This window comes from Taeniopygia guttata, chromosome 7 (assembly GCF_048771995.1).
Source record: "Taeniopygia guttata chromosome 7, bTaeGut7.mat, whole genome shotgun sequence".
NCBI classification, from domain to species: Eukaryota; Metazoa; Chordata; class Aves; order Passeriformes; family Estrildidae; genus Taeniopygia; species Taeniopygia guttata.
Window position 1 is genome coordinate 37,529,626 of NC_133032.1, and position 12,560 is coordinate 37,542,185.

A 12,560-nucleotide genomic window follows, 5' to 3' on the forward strand; every position below is an offset into this window, starting at 1 on the left:
AAAATCCCAAAGACAACAGTGTGGTGACATTTGTGGGATTGTAGAGGATTTCTGGAAGTAAAATCCCAAAGAGAACAGTGTGATATTTGTGGGAATATCGAGGATTTCTGATGAGTAAAATCCCAAAGAGAAAAGTGTGATGATGCTTGTGGGAATGTTGAGGATTTCTAAAAGTAAAATCCCAAAGATGTACTACAATTTGTGGAATTGCAGAGGATTTCTAAAAAGCAAAATCCCAAAGAGAGCAGTGTGATGATGTTTGTGGGAATGTAGAGGATTTCTAAGGGATTTTTATACAGTGGATGGAAACAACAAAAAAACCCTTTTCAGCAGTAATGGCAGTAAATATCCCAGCTGTGCCAGACACCCAGCACATAGGTTGAATATTTATATATTTAAATATATACAATTTAAATGTTTATATAATATATTTGTCTATGTTTTCTTTATATATATTTATTCATCTTTATATATTTTATATATATTTATAAGTATTCTTTTTATATTTATAAATATTTATAATGATAAATATTTTATATATTTATATATAAAATATAGCTTGCATGTTTATTAATATTTATTTATATTATATATATTTAATATATTTTTGAAAGTAAATGCAGCTTTGCCCAGCACCTTTAGCTACTCCTCTGTTTTGCAGAGTGATCTTTGCACTTTATTCCATTCATTAATTTATTCTTTTCCTGCTCAGATATCAGGAGTCGCACTAAACCTGAAAGGTGTATTTAGATGTAGTTGGGAATTATAAAATCAGGGAATAATAAGGAATAATAATAAGAAGAATAATAATATTTACAATAGGGAATTATGACATTTTTGCAGCTCAGAAAATAAAGGAAATAGGGAACACAAAAAGATTCCTGGATTTTCAGGGAAGTCCAGGAGAGTTTTTTGTTTGGCTGTGGGAGTGAGATCTTGAGGAATTCAGTGGAAAGACATTTCTGCTGAGGTTTTTACTCTCTCAAGGCTCATCTTGGGTTTTCCTTCTCTTCTACCCCTCATTTCTGCTCCTTCATCTCACTATTTCTTGAAGGATGGGATAAAACAGTCAGGAACAATGAGGAGAGCAAGGAGAATAAAGAAAAATGATGGATGAAATATGTTATATATTATATATTTTCTATGTTAGATATGTACATTGTGCATTGTACATTATGTATTATACATTGTGTACAACACAATGTAACAAAAACCACAAATCAAGTAAGAAACGGAGGAAATTTTTGGGGCTTTGGGAAGACACAACCACACCTCCATCTCTCTGCTTTGTCCCAGCCCCAAAACCTCCAACCTGGACCAAAATAAAGAAAAATTCCCCCACTGGGTGAGGAGTAAGATCCCAGATCCTCCTCATTGTGGGAGTCCAGAGCATCCCTCTGGCTGCCCTGGATGACTCCAGCCCCTGGCAAAGAGCCCAGGAACCTTGGCAGCAAATAAAAAACACCTCTGGGTTCGATTTTAGCCCCTGGGAGAGGCTGCTGACCTTACATGAGGAATTACAAGCAAAAAGGGTTTGAGTGATGTCACAAAGAAATTCCTTATATGAGGAATTACAAGCAAAAAGGGTTTGAATGATGTCATAAAGAAATTCCTTATATGAGGAGTTACAAGCAAAAAGGGTTTGAGTGATGTAATAAAGAAATTCCTTATCTGAGGAATTACAAGCAAAAAGGGTTTGAATGATGTCATAAAGAAATTGACACAGGCTGGAAAAGTAGAATTTTGGGATTTTTTAGAATGGAATTCAAGGGTACAAGATGGAGGAATCTGGGCGTGCCCAAGCTTCTTCTTCCTTTTTTTGTCTTCCATGTCTTGGTGTGATGGTGACACTTTTCTATTGGTTTAGGATAGGGACACCTTGTCCGACGTAGATTTTAGGTATTGGTACAGGAATTGTAAACATGGTACACGTAATTTTGGGTATATAATGTGGGAGCCACCTGGGGCTGGAAGGAGATTACCATGGTTTCTGTGCTAGCTGGACCTCCACAGGTCAGAGAGAAATTATTAGGTAATTTCTAACCTAAATTATAAGGAAATAATAAAGAATTTATTTATTCTTTATTATAAAGAATAAGGAAAAATAAACAACCTTGAAAACTCGGCTTCACACATTCCAGACCTCTTTTTCAGCTAGGGAAAAAGGACTTTCACACTGTTGGGGTCTTGCCAAGTGACCCCAACACCTCGTGCCAAGGATTCCTGTCCCAGCTCTCCGAGCCCGGGAGGTGCTTGTGGCACAAAGCAGGAGAATTTCCCCTGGCTGGGATTCTGCAGCTCTGTTCATCATTAAATTGGGATTATTTCTTTTCACCCCACCCTGGTTTTTTCCCCCACTCTGCCCTTCCAAGCTTTTGAAGAGAGGCCAGGAGGATGCAAAGGCCATCAGAGTTCTGGTTCTGGAGCCGTTCCAGGGAGGAATTTCTCAAATAGGGTGTCTTGGTTTGAAAAGACAGGAGTCTGTGAAGGAAAGCAAGAGCCTCCTGTAAAATGGAAAAGGTAAACCCCCTCCCCCTGAATTACCACAATTTCAAAATTAAAAGGCTCTCAGGCAAAGATATGTGAATAACAGTTCTTTACTAGGAAAAAACTAAATAAAAATTTAAAAAAATGTAATTAGTACAAACAAAACGAGTGATAGAGTCAGAAACCTGACACCTGAGGAGTCAGGGTGTTGGTAATAGTCCAGTTAAATGGTGGCTGCTCCTCCTGGAGTGGCAGATGAAATGCTGCTGGAGAGGGGATCTGGAGAAGGGTGGAGTTTTCTCTGAAGGCCTGGTGATGGAGTAGATGGGCCTGGTCTTCTTCTGAGGATTTAGTGGGGAAGAAGCTGCTCCTCTGGGAATCCAGCAAAGGGCTGCCCTGATGTCCCAAAAAGTGCTGATTTTATGCAGGTAGGGGTGCTTGGCTCCTCCCTCTGGGTGGAGCATCTCACCATGGTGTTGCCCTGATTCTTAAGATTTTCTAAAGCCTTCTGAATTTACATTCTTATAAAGAACTTTCTCACACAACTTTCTGTAAGCAATATTGTTTTGCATTCCTCCATAGAAGAGGAGAAATTTGATGTACTAGTAATTTATCCAATGTCATGGGAGAGGTGGCACATTCACCCTCCAATCCACTGTCACATTTAGAAAAGTATAAATGCTGGAGTCAGAAAATAAATTTCCTCTTTTTCACCTTTGGAATAGCAGTTTTTTGGGGATGATGTAACTTTACTGGGAGTCATTAATGGCTCATTAACAGAAGATATCTCCCCGAGGGAGACATTGTTCTTGGAAGAGATAAGAAAACTGCCCAACTTCCAACAGATGGCAAATGGAATCCATGATTATCTTACAAGTCAGGACATTGGGGCAGGAGATGATCCCAGCCACAAAATTGCTGCTCCTTGGGGGTGTCACGTGTGGCGATAACATTTATTTCTTAAAGTTTTTTATTCAGAATGGTCGTCAAGATGGAGGAAGAGGCTGGTTTTGGCGCCCAGATCTATACCAAGTTTACACCTCGGTGTAAATCCAGCTCTAACTGGATTAAAATCATCCTGGTTTGTCAATAAGGGTCCTTGTGGTCATCACTTGGATTCTTTTCCTTCTGCTCTGCAGGAATGCATTTTTCATGGACAAAACATTCCTTTTCCCTTTAATTTCAGCACTGGTTGGATAAATCCTGGCTGCTTCTGTTCTTTAGGAATGGACATCATCTCACTAAATTATATACTGGATTTTGAAATTCAATATATAATTGATATATAAATATAGATATTATATAGTATCATATCATATTATTTACATATTCTATTCAGAATATATTTTTACCTAGAAATAGACATATTATATTAGAATATATAAATATATTTATATATATTCTATATATAGAATATATAGAAACAGACCTATTACATAGAATATATTTTTACCTAGAAATAGACATATTTATATAGAAAGAGACATATTATGTGGTTTTATTTATATATTATATTTATAATATATATTTTAATAGAAATTATATATATATATATATATATATATATTTATAATTTTTTTTGAAGGGGGGGGCCTGGTACTTAGGGTTTGACCTTTTTCCCAACACATCTGCTTCTTTTCAGGTTATTAAGTGTAAAATTCAATGTGTGTCTCTAAACCCACAACATTTCTGGCTGCCTGCAAATACCTCCCAGTGTGTTGTGGATTAAATAATGTTTAGGGTGTGAAATTATTCCATAATCTTGGAAAAATGGGAATGCTGGGGAGTTGCCCTGCATGGGAGATGTTTGCAGGTGGGAAATTGGGCTCTTCCAGGTCTTATCCTGGTAATAAATGGACATTTTCCCTTGCTTGATATTGACGTTTTGGGGAGCACTTTACCCTTATTATGAATAATGTTAATTACTCATTTAGAATCGTGTCTTTGGAGGCTCGTCCAGCAGTTAATTAATTTTCTTCTGCCTGGCTGTTGATTACTCAGATAATTTCCATTAATCTGCTCTTGGTCCAGCCCTTTCCATCTCTCATCTCATGTCTGTGCCTCACTTCTCACGTGCCCCTTTTTCCTCTCCAAATTTGGCTTTTTTATTTAAAGGGCTTAAGCTATAAAACCCTGCCTGAGTTCACTTTTTGACCCCATTTTTGATAACAGCAGCTGGAGAATTTTATCTTTGCCCAGCGCTTTGTGTTGTTTCTGCAGTGTCTGATAAGAGCTGGAGGAATTCTACCCCTGCTTCAGCATCTCCTCACTCTGCTTCAGGAAAAAATTGTATTTTTATGTTTAGATGGCTGCAAACAGCAAAATATACATGAACTTAAAAAAAAATCCAGATTCATTCTTTGCCCTGTGAGGAAAAGTAGAATTTTTTTTTATTCTCTTCTTGGCCAACGAGTTTACTTTGTTTTAATCTAAAAATCCTTCCTGCCATAATTATTTATAAATTATTTTTGTGATTTGAGTTTTTTAGAATAAGCTGATTAATATTTTAATGGGATTTTTTCCTTTCAGGACTGTTCTCCATCCATCAGATGACCTCAAATATGTTTCATCCTATAGATTTTATTGTTCATCCTGCTGTGGGTTTTTACAGGGGTGGATGTGGAGTTGGTGGGGTAATAATTGCTGTGTTCTTGTGGTTGAGTGTTGTAAATGGAATTTTTCCTTCTGCGTATATATAATAATATATTCTATATATTATATTATTTTCAAAGATGGGATTCTCTCCTGTCAGAGGCAGAGGAAGGGACCAAATACACAATTTTCCACCCTGTTCCCTTCAGCTGCTGCCTCCATTTCTTTGTAGCTATTTACAATATTTAGAATATTTTAAGATCCTTCCTGCAGGCACTGAGGAGGTTTTTTGGAGCAGCATCCCTTTATCCTGACAATTGAATTGCTCAGGAATTTTGGCTCTGTTTTTTCCCTTTTCAGCCCCAAAGTCCTTTCATGGTGGGTAAGTGAGAGCCCAGAATTGCAGCATTAAAGTTCTCTTATTTCAAAAGGTTGTTGGGCCTCTTTTTTCCCCTCTGTAATAAAGTTTATTGCTTCCTCTGCCTTTTCCTGGCATTGTGAAAGGGGGAGATTTCCCCTGGCTGGCTAATTTTGTTCTGTAGAATCTTCAGGCTTAAAAAAAAACACCCTAAAAAGACCTTAAAGCTCTAAAATGTGCTGACGCAGCTAATTTATTTATATAATATCTTAATATATATGTTATATATTTATTATTATATCTTATTATATATTATATCTTATAATATATTGATATAACATGTAATTATACATATATATTTCTATTTTTGGTATAATTTAGTAAAATTATGTGAGTTACTTATTATATATAAAATAAGATATTTTTATATTATATTCTATATAAAATACTTGTATTTATTTATCTATAATATAGAATAATATAAAATATAAATTAATAAACATAAGTATCATGGAAATCATAAAAATATCACCTAAAAATTGACCTAAATCACCTAAAAAAGAATATATAATTTTTTGAAATATATATCATAATATATAAAATATATATGACCTGCTTTAAAGTTGCATTTTGCAGTAAGAACTTTTAATTAATCCTCATTTATTCCTCAAAAAATGGGAATTCCCAGAGCTTGAAATTACTTGAGGAGCATCAGGACAAAAATTCCTTCTCTATGGGTTTGATTAGACCCCAGTGGTCAGAATTGATCCTTAAATTCAGAATTGATCTTTAAATTTAGAATTGACCCTTAAATTCAGAATTGATTGTTAAATTTGGAATTGAACCTTAAATTCAGAATTGAACCTTAAATTCAAAATTGATCCTTAAATTCAGAGTTGATTCTTAAATTCAGAATTGATCTTCAAATTTAGAATTGATCCTTAAATTCAGAAGTAATCCTTAAATCCAGAAGGATTTTTTGGTGGGCCTGGGGTGTTTCAGGGTTTATATTTGGGGCTTTTTCCAGCTTGAACATTCCGTGATTCTTGAGTTTTTCCTTATTTTTGGGAGAGTGATGGTTGAAAGGATGGCCCTGGGGCTGTGGTGGGATCTGTAGGGAAGCAGCTTCCAAGGAGATTTTAGTGGCAGCTATTATTATATTTTTTATTATTATAGTTAGTTATTCCTGGAGGAAATGCTGGATTATTTGAAAGTTTGATGAAATATTCTGTACATTCCATATTGCTAAACCTAAATTGGCTGTCAGTTGAATTTTGAGAAAGCAAGCCTCAATGAAAAAAAGAAAAAAAAAGCTGCTTATTCCCGTAATCTCTTTTCTCCAGAGCCATATTAAATTCCAATTTCCAGCCTTGCACAGGTGAGGGGGAGATTGAAACCAGTTGCAGGAGATTTATAAAAGCTGTTCCAAAACTCAACTTTTGGCCAACCAGAGCTTTGGCAAAGAGCAGTTCTTTGAGGAAATGGAAAACTGGCAGAAATTTCATCTCATTAACGGATTTTTAAACAAAATGAATTACTTTCCACATGGGGAAAATCCATCCATCCACGATGAGGGATTCTGAATTTTGACCTAAATGTCAGTTGGGGCTGTGAAAGGAATAATGCACTTTTCATTCCGTGTTTTCAGCTCACAAACCCTTCACCCCAGCGCCGCTTTATCGTGTTCATCAGGGATTATTTTCATTCTGAAATCATCCCTGTGTGTTTGCTGCAGACACCTCCCATGCCAACATCCTCCCCTGAGCTAAACCATGTTGTGCTTTGCTTTTACAAGATCTCAGATAAAGAACTCGGTAATTTCTTGTAATTAAGGCCAAGTTCTCGTTCCAAGTGGGGTTCTTGAAGGAAACTCTGGTGGTTCAAGATCCGGTGGATGAGTTCACTTTGATTCTGTCATTGTTGCTCCTTGCAGCTGTCTGTCAGCGTGATGTAAAATCCATTTTTCTGGGGTGTGTTGTGCTAATAATAACCTCCCGTGAGGCAAAAAGTGAACAAACACAGGCTTAACTCAGGAGGGAAAAAAAAAAGATAAAACTTCCATAGCAAAGAGTTTTAAATTTGCAGATCTGCAGGAATTTCTGGGGTGCTTTAATCTGTCAGAATACTGACTTTTCCCCACCTTTGCATTTTAAATGTGTCTGTTTGTTTCCTAATGGGGTTTTTGAAGATTTATCCTGTCCAGTTCTACACTGGCTGAGTTTTGCAGGAATGTTCTCCAGAGGAAAATATGAGAATAGGGCAGCCAGGGAACTCTTTTTGCTCTTTTAGCCAAGCTGGATTTCCTTGGTGGCCTTTGGGATTTGTGGCAGGGCCACGTCAGGTGTTGGGTATTGTAAATGCAGGTGAACCCAATGGGCAGAAATGTCAATGTCTGACTCAATTTAGAAGGCTGGATTATTGCTTTATTATAACTATGCTAAAATACATCAATATACTATATAAAAGGAGGATATTAAAACTACATCCTAATTTCTTTGACTCTAACACCACTCGTGACCCTCTCTCTGTCCAGCCCCAGTTGGGTTGGATTGGCCATCAGCTCAAACAATCCTCACCAGAATCCAACCAAGCATCACCCCAGGGAAACAATTCTCCAAGCACATTCCACATGGGAAAAACAAGGAGCAGAAATAGAAATTGTTTTCTCTTTCATTTCTCTCTGTGCACCTCCATGAAAAATCCTGAGAGGGAGAGAAATGTGCTTGCCACAGTTGGGTTTTACCTTTCCAGCCCCAACCAGAAAATCTCTTTTTGCCTGTGGAACTCTCACGTCCCGAAGTGCAGTTTACCAGAAGCGTTTGCAATTATCTAACAGCACCTGAAAATTGCTTTACTAAATGACAGCAGGAAGTTCCATTTGCATTCCATATCTGCTGTTCAATCTGCTAATCCTCCGCTGAGCCTGCCAGGAAAAACAATGTCAGCAGACTGGAATTTTATTAAAATCAGAAAGCAGGGATGCTGCTTCCCACTTTTCCATCACACCCTGCGAGGTTCCAACCTTCTGGAATATTTTTGTTGCTTCAGCCTTTGTGTTCCTGGTTGTTTTCTTGAAATGGGTTTTAGTCACAGGTTTTTTTTCTAGCACTCAGCCTTTCCCTTTTGGGTTGTCTTCCCTCCCCCAGGAAAGCTGGAGTTCCCTGTTTGCTCCTGTTTATATAAGTTAATCTTCCATATTGTGACATTTTCCCCCCCTCATTAATGAGAGCTCCTAATTGGGCCTAATGAAACATTTGCTCACTCTGCTAGATAATATTATCTGCCAGCTCGACAGAGATAAGGCACTGTGAAGAAAACAAGCTTTTGAAAGATTGTGGGTGAGATATGAAAGCCATTTTTTGGGCCAATATTTTCTTATTTGATGGGATTTATGGTGCAGCTGTGTAACCAAGCCATGGCAAACAACATCCATTATTTATTGGCCTGCCTGGCAAACAAGGACACCTTTGACTACATCAGGTTGGGAGGTCGATTTACTGAGCCGTCCCCCCAGCCAGAGAGTCACTTATTTTTTTTGTGTGTGTGTTTATATTCCCTCAAATTTTCCATTTGGCACGAGGGAAAGCGAGAGGAGCCTGGGGGAGGGGAGCAGGGGGGAGCTGGGTCTGTGGCAGACTGGCACGAGTGGAATTGTGCCTTTTATTTCTTTATTTCTGCCCAGGTGCCTCAGATCCAGTTACAGCCCCTAAAGGCAGAGTTTCCTTCAGCTAGCAGCAAATGCAGGACAAGGAGAGAAGTCTTGGAAAGTGTTGGGATGATTCAATTCCCTCCCTTCCTGCAGAGGAAAATGGAAATCATTTAAAAATGCTTGAAATGCGCTGCAGTTCTGTAAAATTCTTGATCAGAACTGGGTTGCTCGAGATATTCCAAGGATATAGTAAGGATATTCCAAGGATTTAAGCATCCCAGGCCAGGTTGGAAGGGTTTGGAGCAAGCTGAAGGTGTGGAAGTGGAACTGGATGAGCTTTAAATTCCCTTCCATCCCAAAGCATCCCGGAATTCCAGAATAAACAGTTATTTACAAGGGATCCAGGAAGGAGAGTGAGGATTTGAGGCACAATAAAGACTTTTCTCATCTCATTGCCAGCATCCCTCAATAATTTTTAATGTTAGGAGCCCTCTTGGAGTCAGGAAATCTGGATCCCTGGTGAGGTGATTTGGATCAGGGATGTGTGGCTCTGGAAATTGGAGCCTTGGAATGACGTGGAATTCCAGGAGTTGGATCAGCTCCACACATTGGGGGGGACCTGTTTGTTCATCAGCCTCTCCGTGGTTTGTCCTCACTCCCTCAGCTTCCCTTGCTGCCGATCTGTGCTTCTTCAATTTTGGCCATTCCAGAATGTAAGGAAATAGTGAAAAATTCTTTATGGCCATCTGTCTCAATTTTATATAATATATAACAAAAAATATTAATATGCAAGCATTAAAAATGTTTTTATTTAAATATTAAATACTAATATTGAATTGAATGTTAATATTTAATGTAAAATTATTTTAAAATAATTTAAATCTTTTATATCAGTATTAATTACCTATTATTAGTGTATTATATTTTGGGCAGAATCCTGGGGAAAGTTGGGATAGCTCTGAAATGGGGACGTTCATGGTGTGGTCCCACCCAGCTCATCCCCTCTGTAGTGGTTTTCTGGGAAGAAATTCAGGGATGGACTGAGCCTCATTCCTTCACTTTTTGTCTTTTATTTGTCTTTCCTGGCACTGGAATATCACAGGATTGAGGGAATTTCAATTTCTGCAGTGCCCCAGCACTCAGTAAGAGACACATTGTGTAGTTCAAATACTCCTTTGGATATTTCATTATAAAAGCTTAATTTTTATTTTAATTTAATGCTTATTTGTTTCTTGAGAACAGAGTTTTGGTGATTTGTTGCTGCTTGTTCTCCACAGATTCTTCTGCCTAATCCTTCTGATCCTGGGCTGCAGCCAGAAGAAATCTGGACCATCCTATGGAAAACAGTGTTGGAAGTACACAGGGAGCGGAGGTAGGCTGTGATTTTGGAATATCTCCTGGACTACATCCATAAAGCCAAGGTTTAATCAGCAGATCTCAAGCAGCGTGGTTAAATTCACAATAAAACTCACAATTCCTAAAATTCTTTTGTTTGCTTGGTTGGCCAAATGGTCTCTACTGGAAAAGGAAAAACCCCAACCAATCCAAAAAATGCAGGGAAAAAGGGGAAATTCCTGGAATTCTCTGCTGAGCAGCATTTCCAGCCTGGCCAGGGTGTGCCTGGAAATTTGGAGGGAATGCCTTTGGCTCTGGTTTGGCAGGAGCCTCCAGTCCAGCTTGTTTGTCCTGCTGGGAATTTGCATGGGAGGAGTGAGGCTGTGATTTGTAATATCTGAACCAGGCTCCAGGGTCGCTGGAATTTGCCACAATTCCCTGTGTTTGTCTGGAGGTGTGGAAATTTAAATATGATTTAAAATCTAAATAGATTTAAATATGATATATGAACCTGAGGAAAATGTTCAGTTTTTCTCTCTGAAGCCTTGGCAGAGCACCCCGGGAGCCCCAAATAAATGGATTTTTGGGTGATTGCACCTCATCCCTGTGAACTTTCCACCCTGCCCTTCTCCAAAACGTCTGTACCATCTTCCTTAGCATTCCCTTGGGATGCACTTAAAAAGAAATAAATTCAATTTACACTTAAAAGTTTTAATGCTGTGACAGTGCAAAGTGCACTTAAAATCTAGATGATGAAATTAAATTTCTTTATCTCAGGTAAGGGATTGGTTGTTGCTGTTAAAATTGAGATTTCTCTGCGTTTAGCACTGTTTATTCCACACTGTTTCAAGTTGGATCTATGCTGATTTTTAGGGATTCTTCCAAGGAATTTTTAAGGCTCAGGAGGACAATTAGGTGAAAGCAATAAGGTGAATTTGAGTTTATTTTGCGAGTCCCAGCCCTCTGTGAGAGGTTCTGGCCAGCAGAAGGCACCACCAGCTCAGCTTTGCGCCGCTCGGCAGCTCGCCGGCATTCCCGGCTGGATCTCCACGCTTCCAGCAGGATTTCGCAGGGAATTCATCACCCCACACCTCAGATCCTCACAATTCCCACTCAGTAATGCGTTCCCTTGCTTTTCCAGGCCTGAGGGTTTGGGATTTCCCTGGGCAGTGATGCCCGCGATGGGAGCGTCGCGCTGCGCGCTGGCCGGAGCCCTTCTCCCGTTCCTCATCCTCTCGGGAAGTTGGGTTTCAGCTGAGAACATCAACTTCTACAACATCAGGCCTCCACTAGACCGTAAGTAGCTTTTTTTATGCAATTCTGGCCTTTTCTGATGGAATTCTGGCCTTTGCTCTATGGAATTCTAGCTTAAAATTGTAATTATTTGCCCTGTCCTTCCAGTCCCTTGGGTTTCGGCTATTCGTCTCCAAAGAAACTTTAAAATAAATATTCTGCTTCTCAACCCACAGCACTTTATCCTTAATATTTAAAATTGTAATTATTAATATCCTTAATATTTAAAATTGTAATTATTTGCCCCATCCTTCCAGTCCTTTGGGTTTCGGCTGCTCGTCTCCAAAAAAACCTTTAAAATAAATATCTTGCTTGTCAACCCACAGCACTTTATCCTTAATATTTGACAGATCGACTAAATGAAAGTAAATCAGATCATTGCCAAATTAAAGAGTGCACAGGGATTTTGGCATTTTAAGGGCTTTCCTTGTATTATTTCTGTCTCCCTGCAGAGGAAATTATGCAGCGGTTTCCTTGTAAATAATCCAGAACAGGTGGTTTTGGTCTTTTATCTTGTTGGGGGTTTTGTAAGGGGAGGAATAGGTGTTGCTGCATGCAATTAATTCACTCTGAAAGTAATTAAAAACCTCGTGGGACCTGTGAAGCCAGGTGGCACTAATGGCATCATATATATTTTTTTTTTTTTTTTTTGCCTCTTATCTGGCATCAGCAGTGTTCCATGCCTTCATTTGCATTATCTGCATCGTTAAACCAGCCAGGAAATAATAGCTGGAAATAATACCTGCCCTTAATGAACCCTGCACCTTCCAACAATTCATTGAAATAATGGAAATAAGATTTTAAAAAGACCTTTTGTTTAAAGGTCTCCTTCCGAGTGGGAGATCA

The 12,560-nt window shown here is 38.5% G+C and overlaps 1 protein-coding gene across 2 annotated transcripts in view; it reads left to right on the forward strand.

Annotated features, from left to right (window-relative positions):
- Positions 1-12,560, forward strand: part of LYPD6B (LY6/PLAUR domain containing 6B) — a 45,303-nt gene that overhangs the window by 24,877 nt on the left and 7,866 nt on the right. For both annotated transcript variants that reach the window (XM_072931753.1, XM_072931754.1), the window contains 2 exons: positions 10,364-10,458; positions 11,563-11,717. In XM_072931753.1, coding sequence (XP_072787854.1) covers positions 10,364-10,458; positions 11,563-11,717 — 250 coding nt within the window. The remainder of the gene's footprint in view (positions 1-10,363; positions 10,459-11,562; positions 11,718-12,560) is intronic.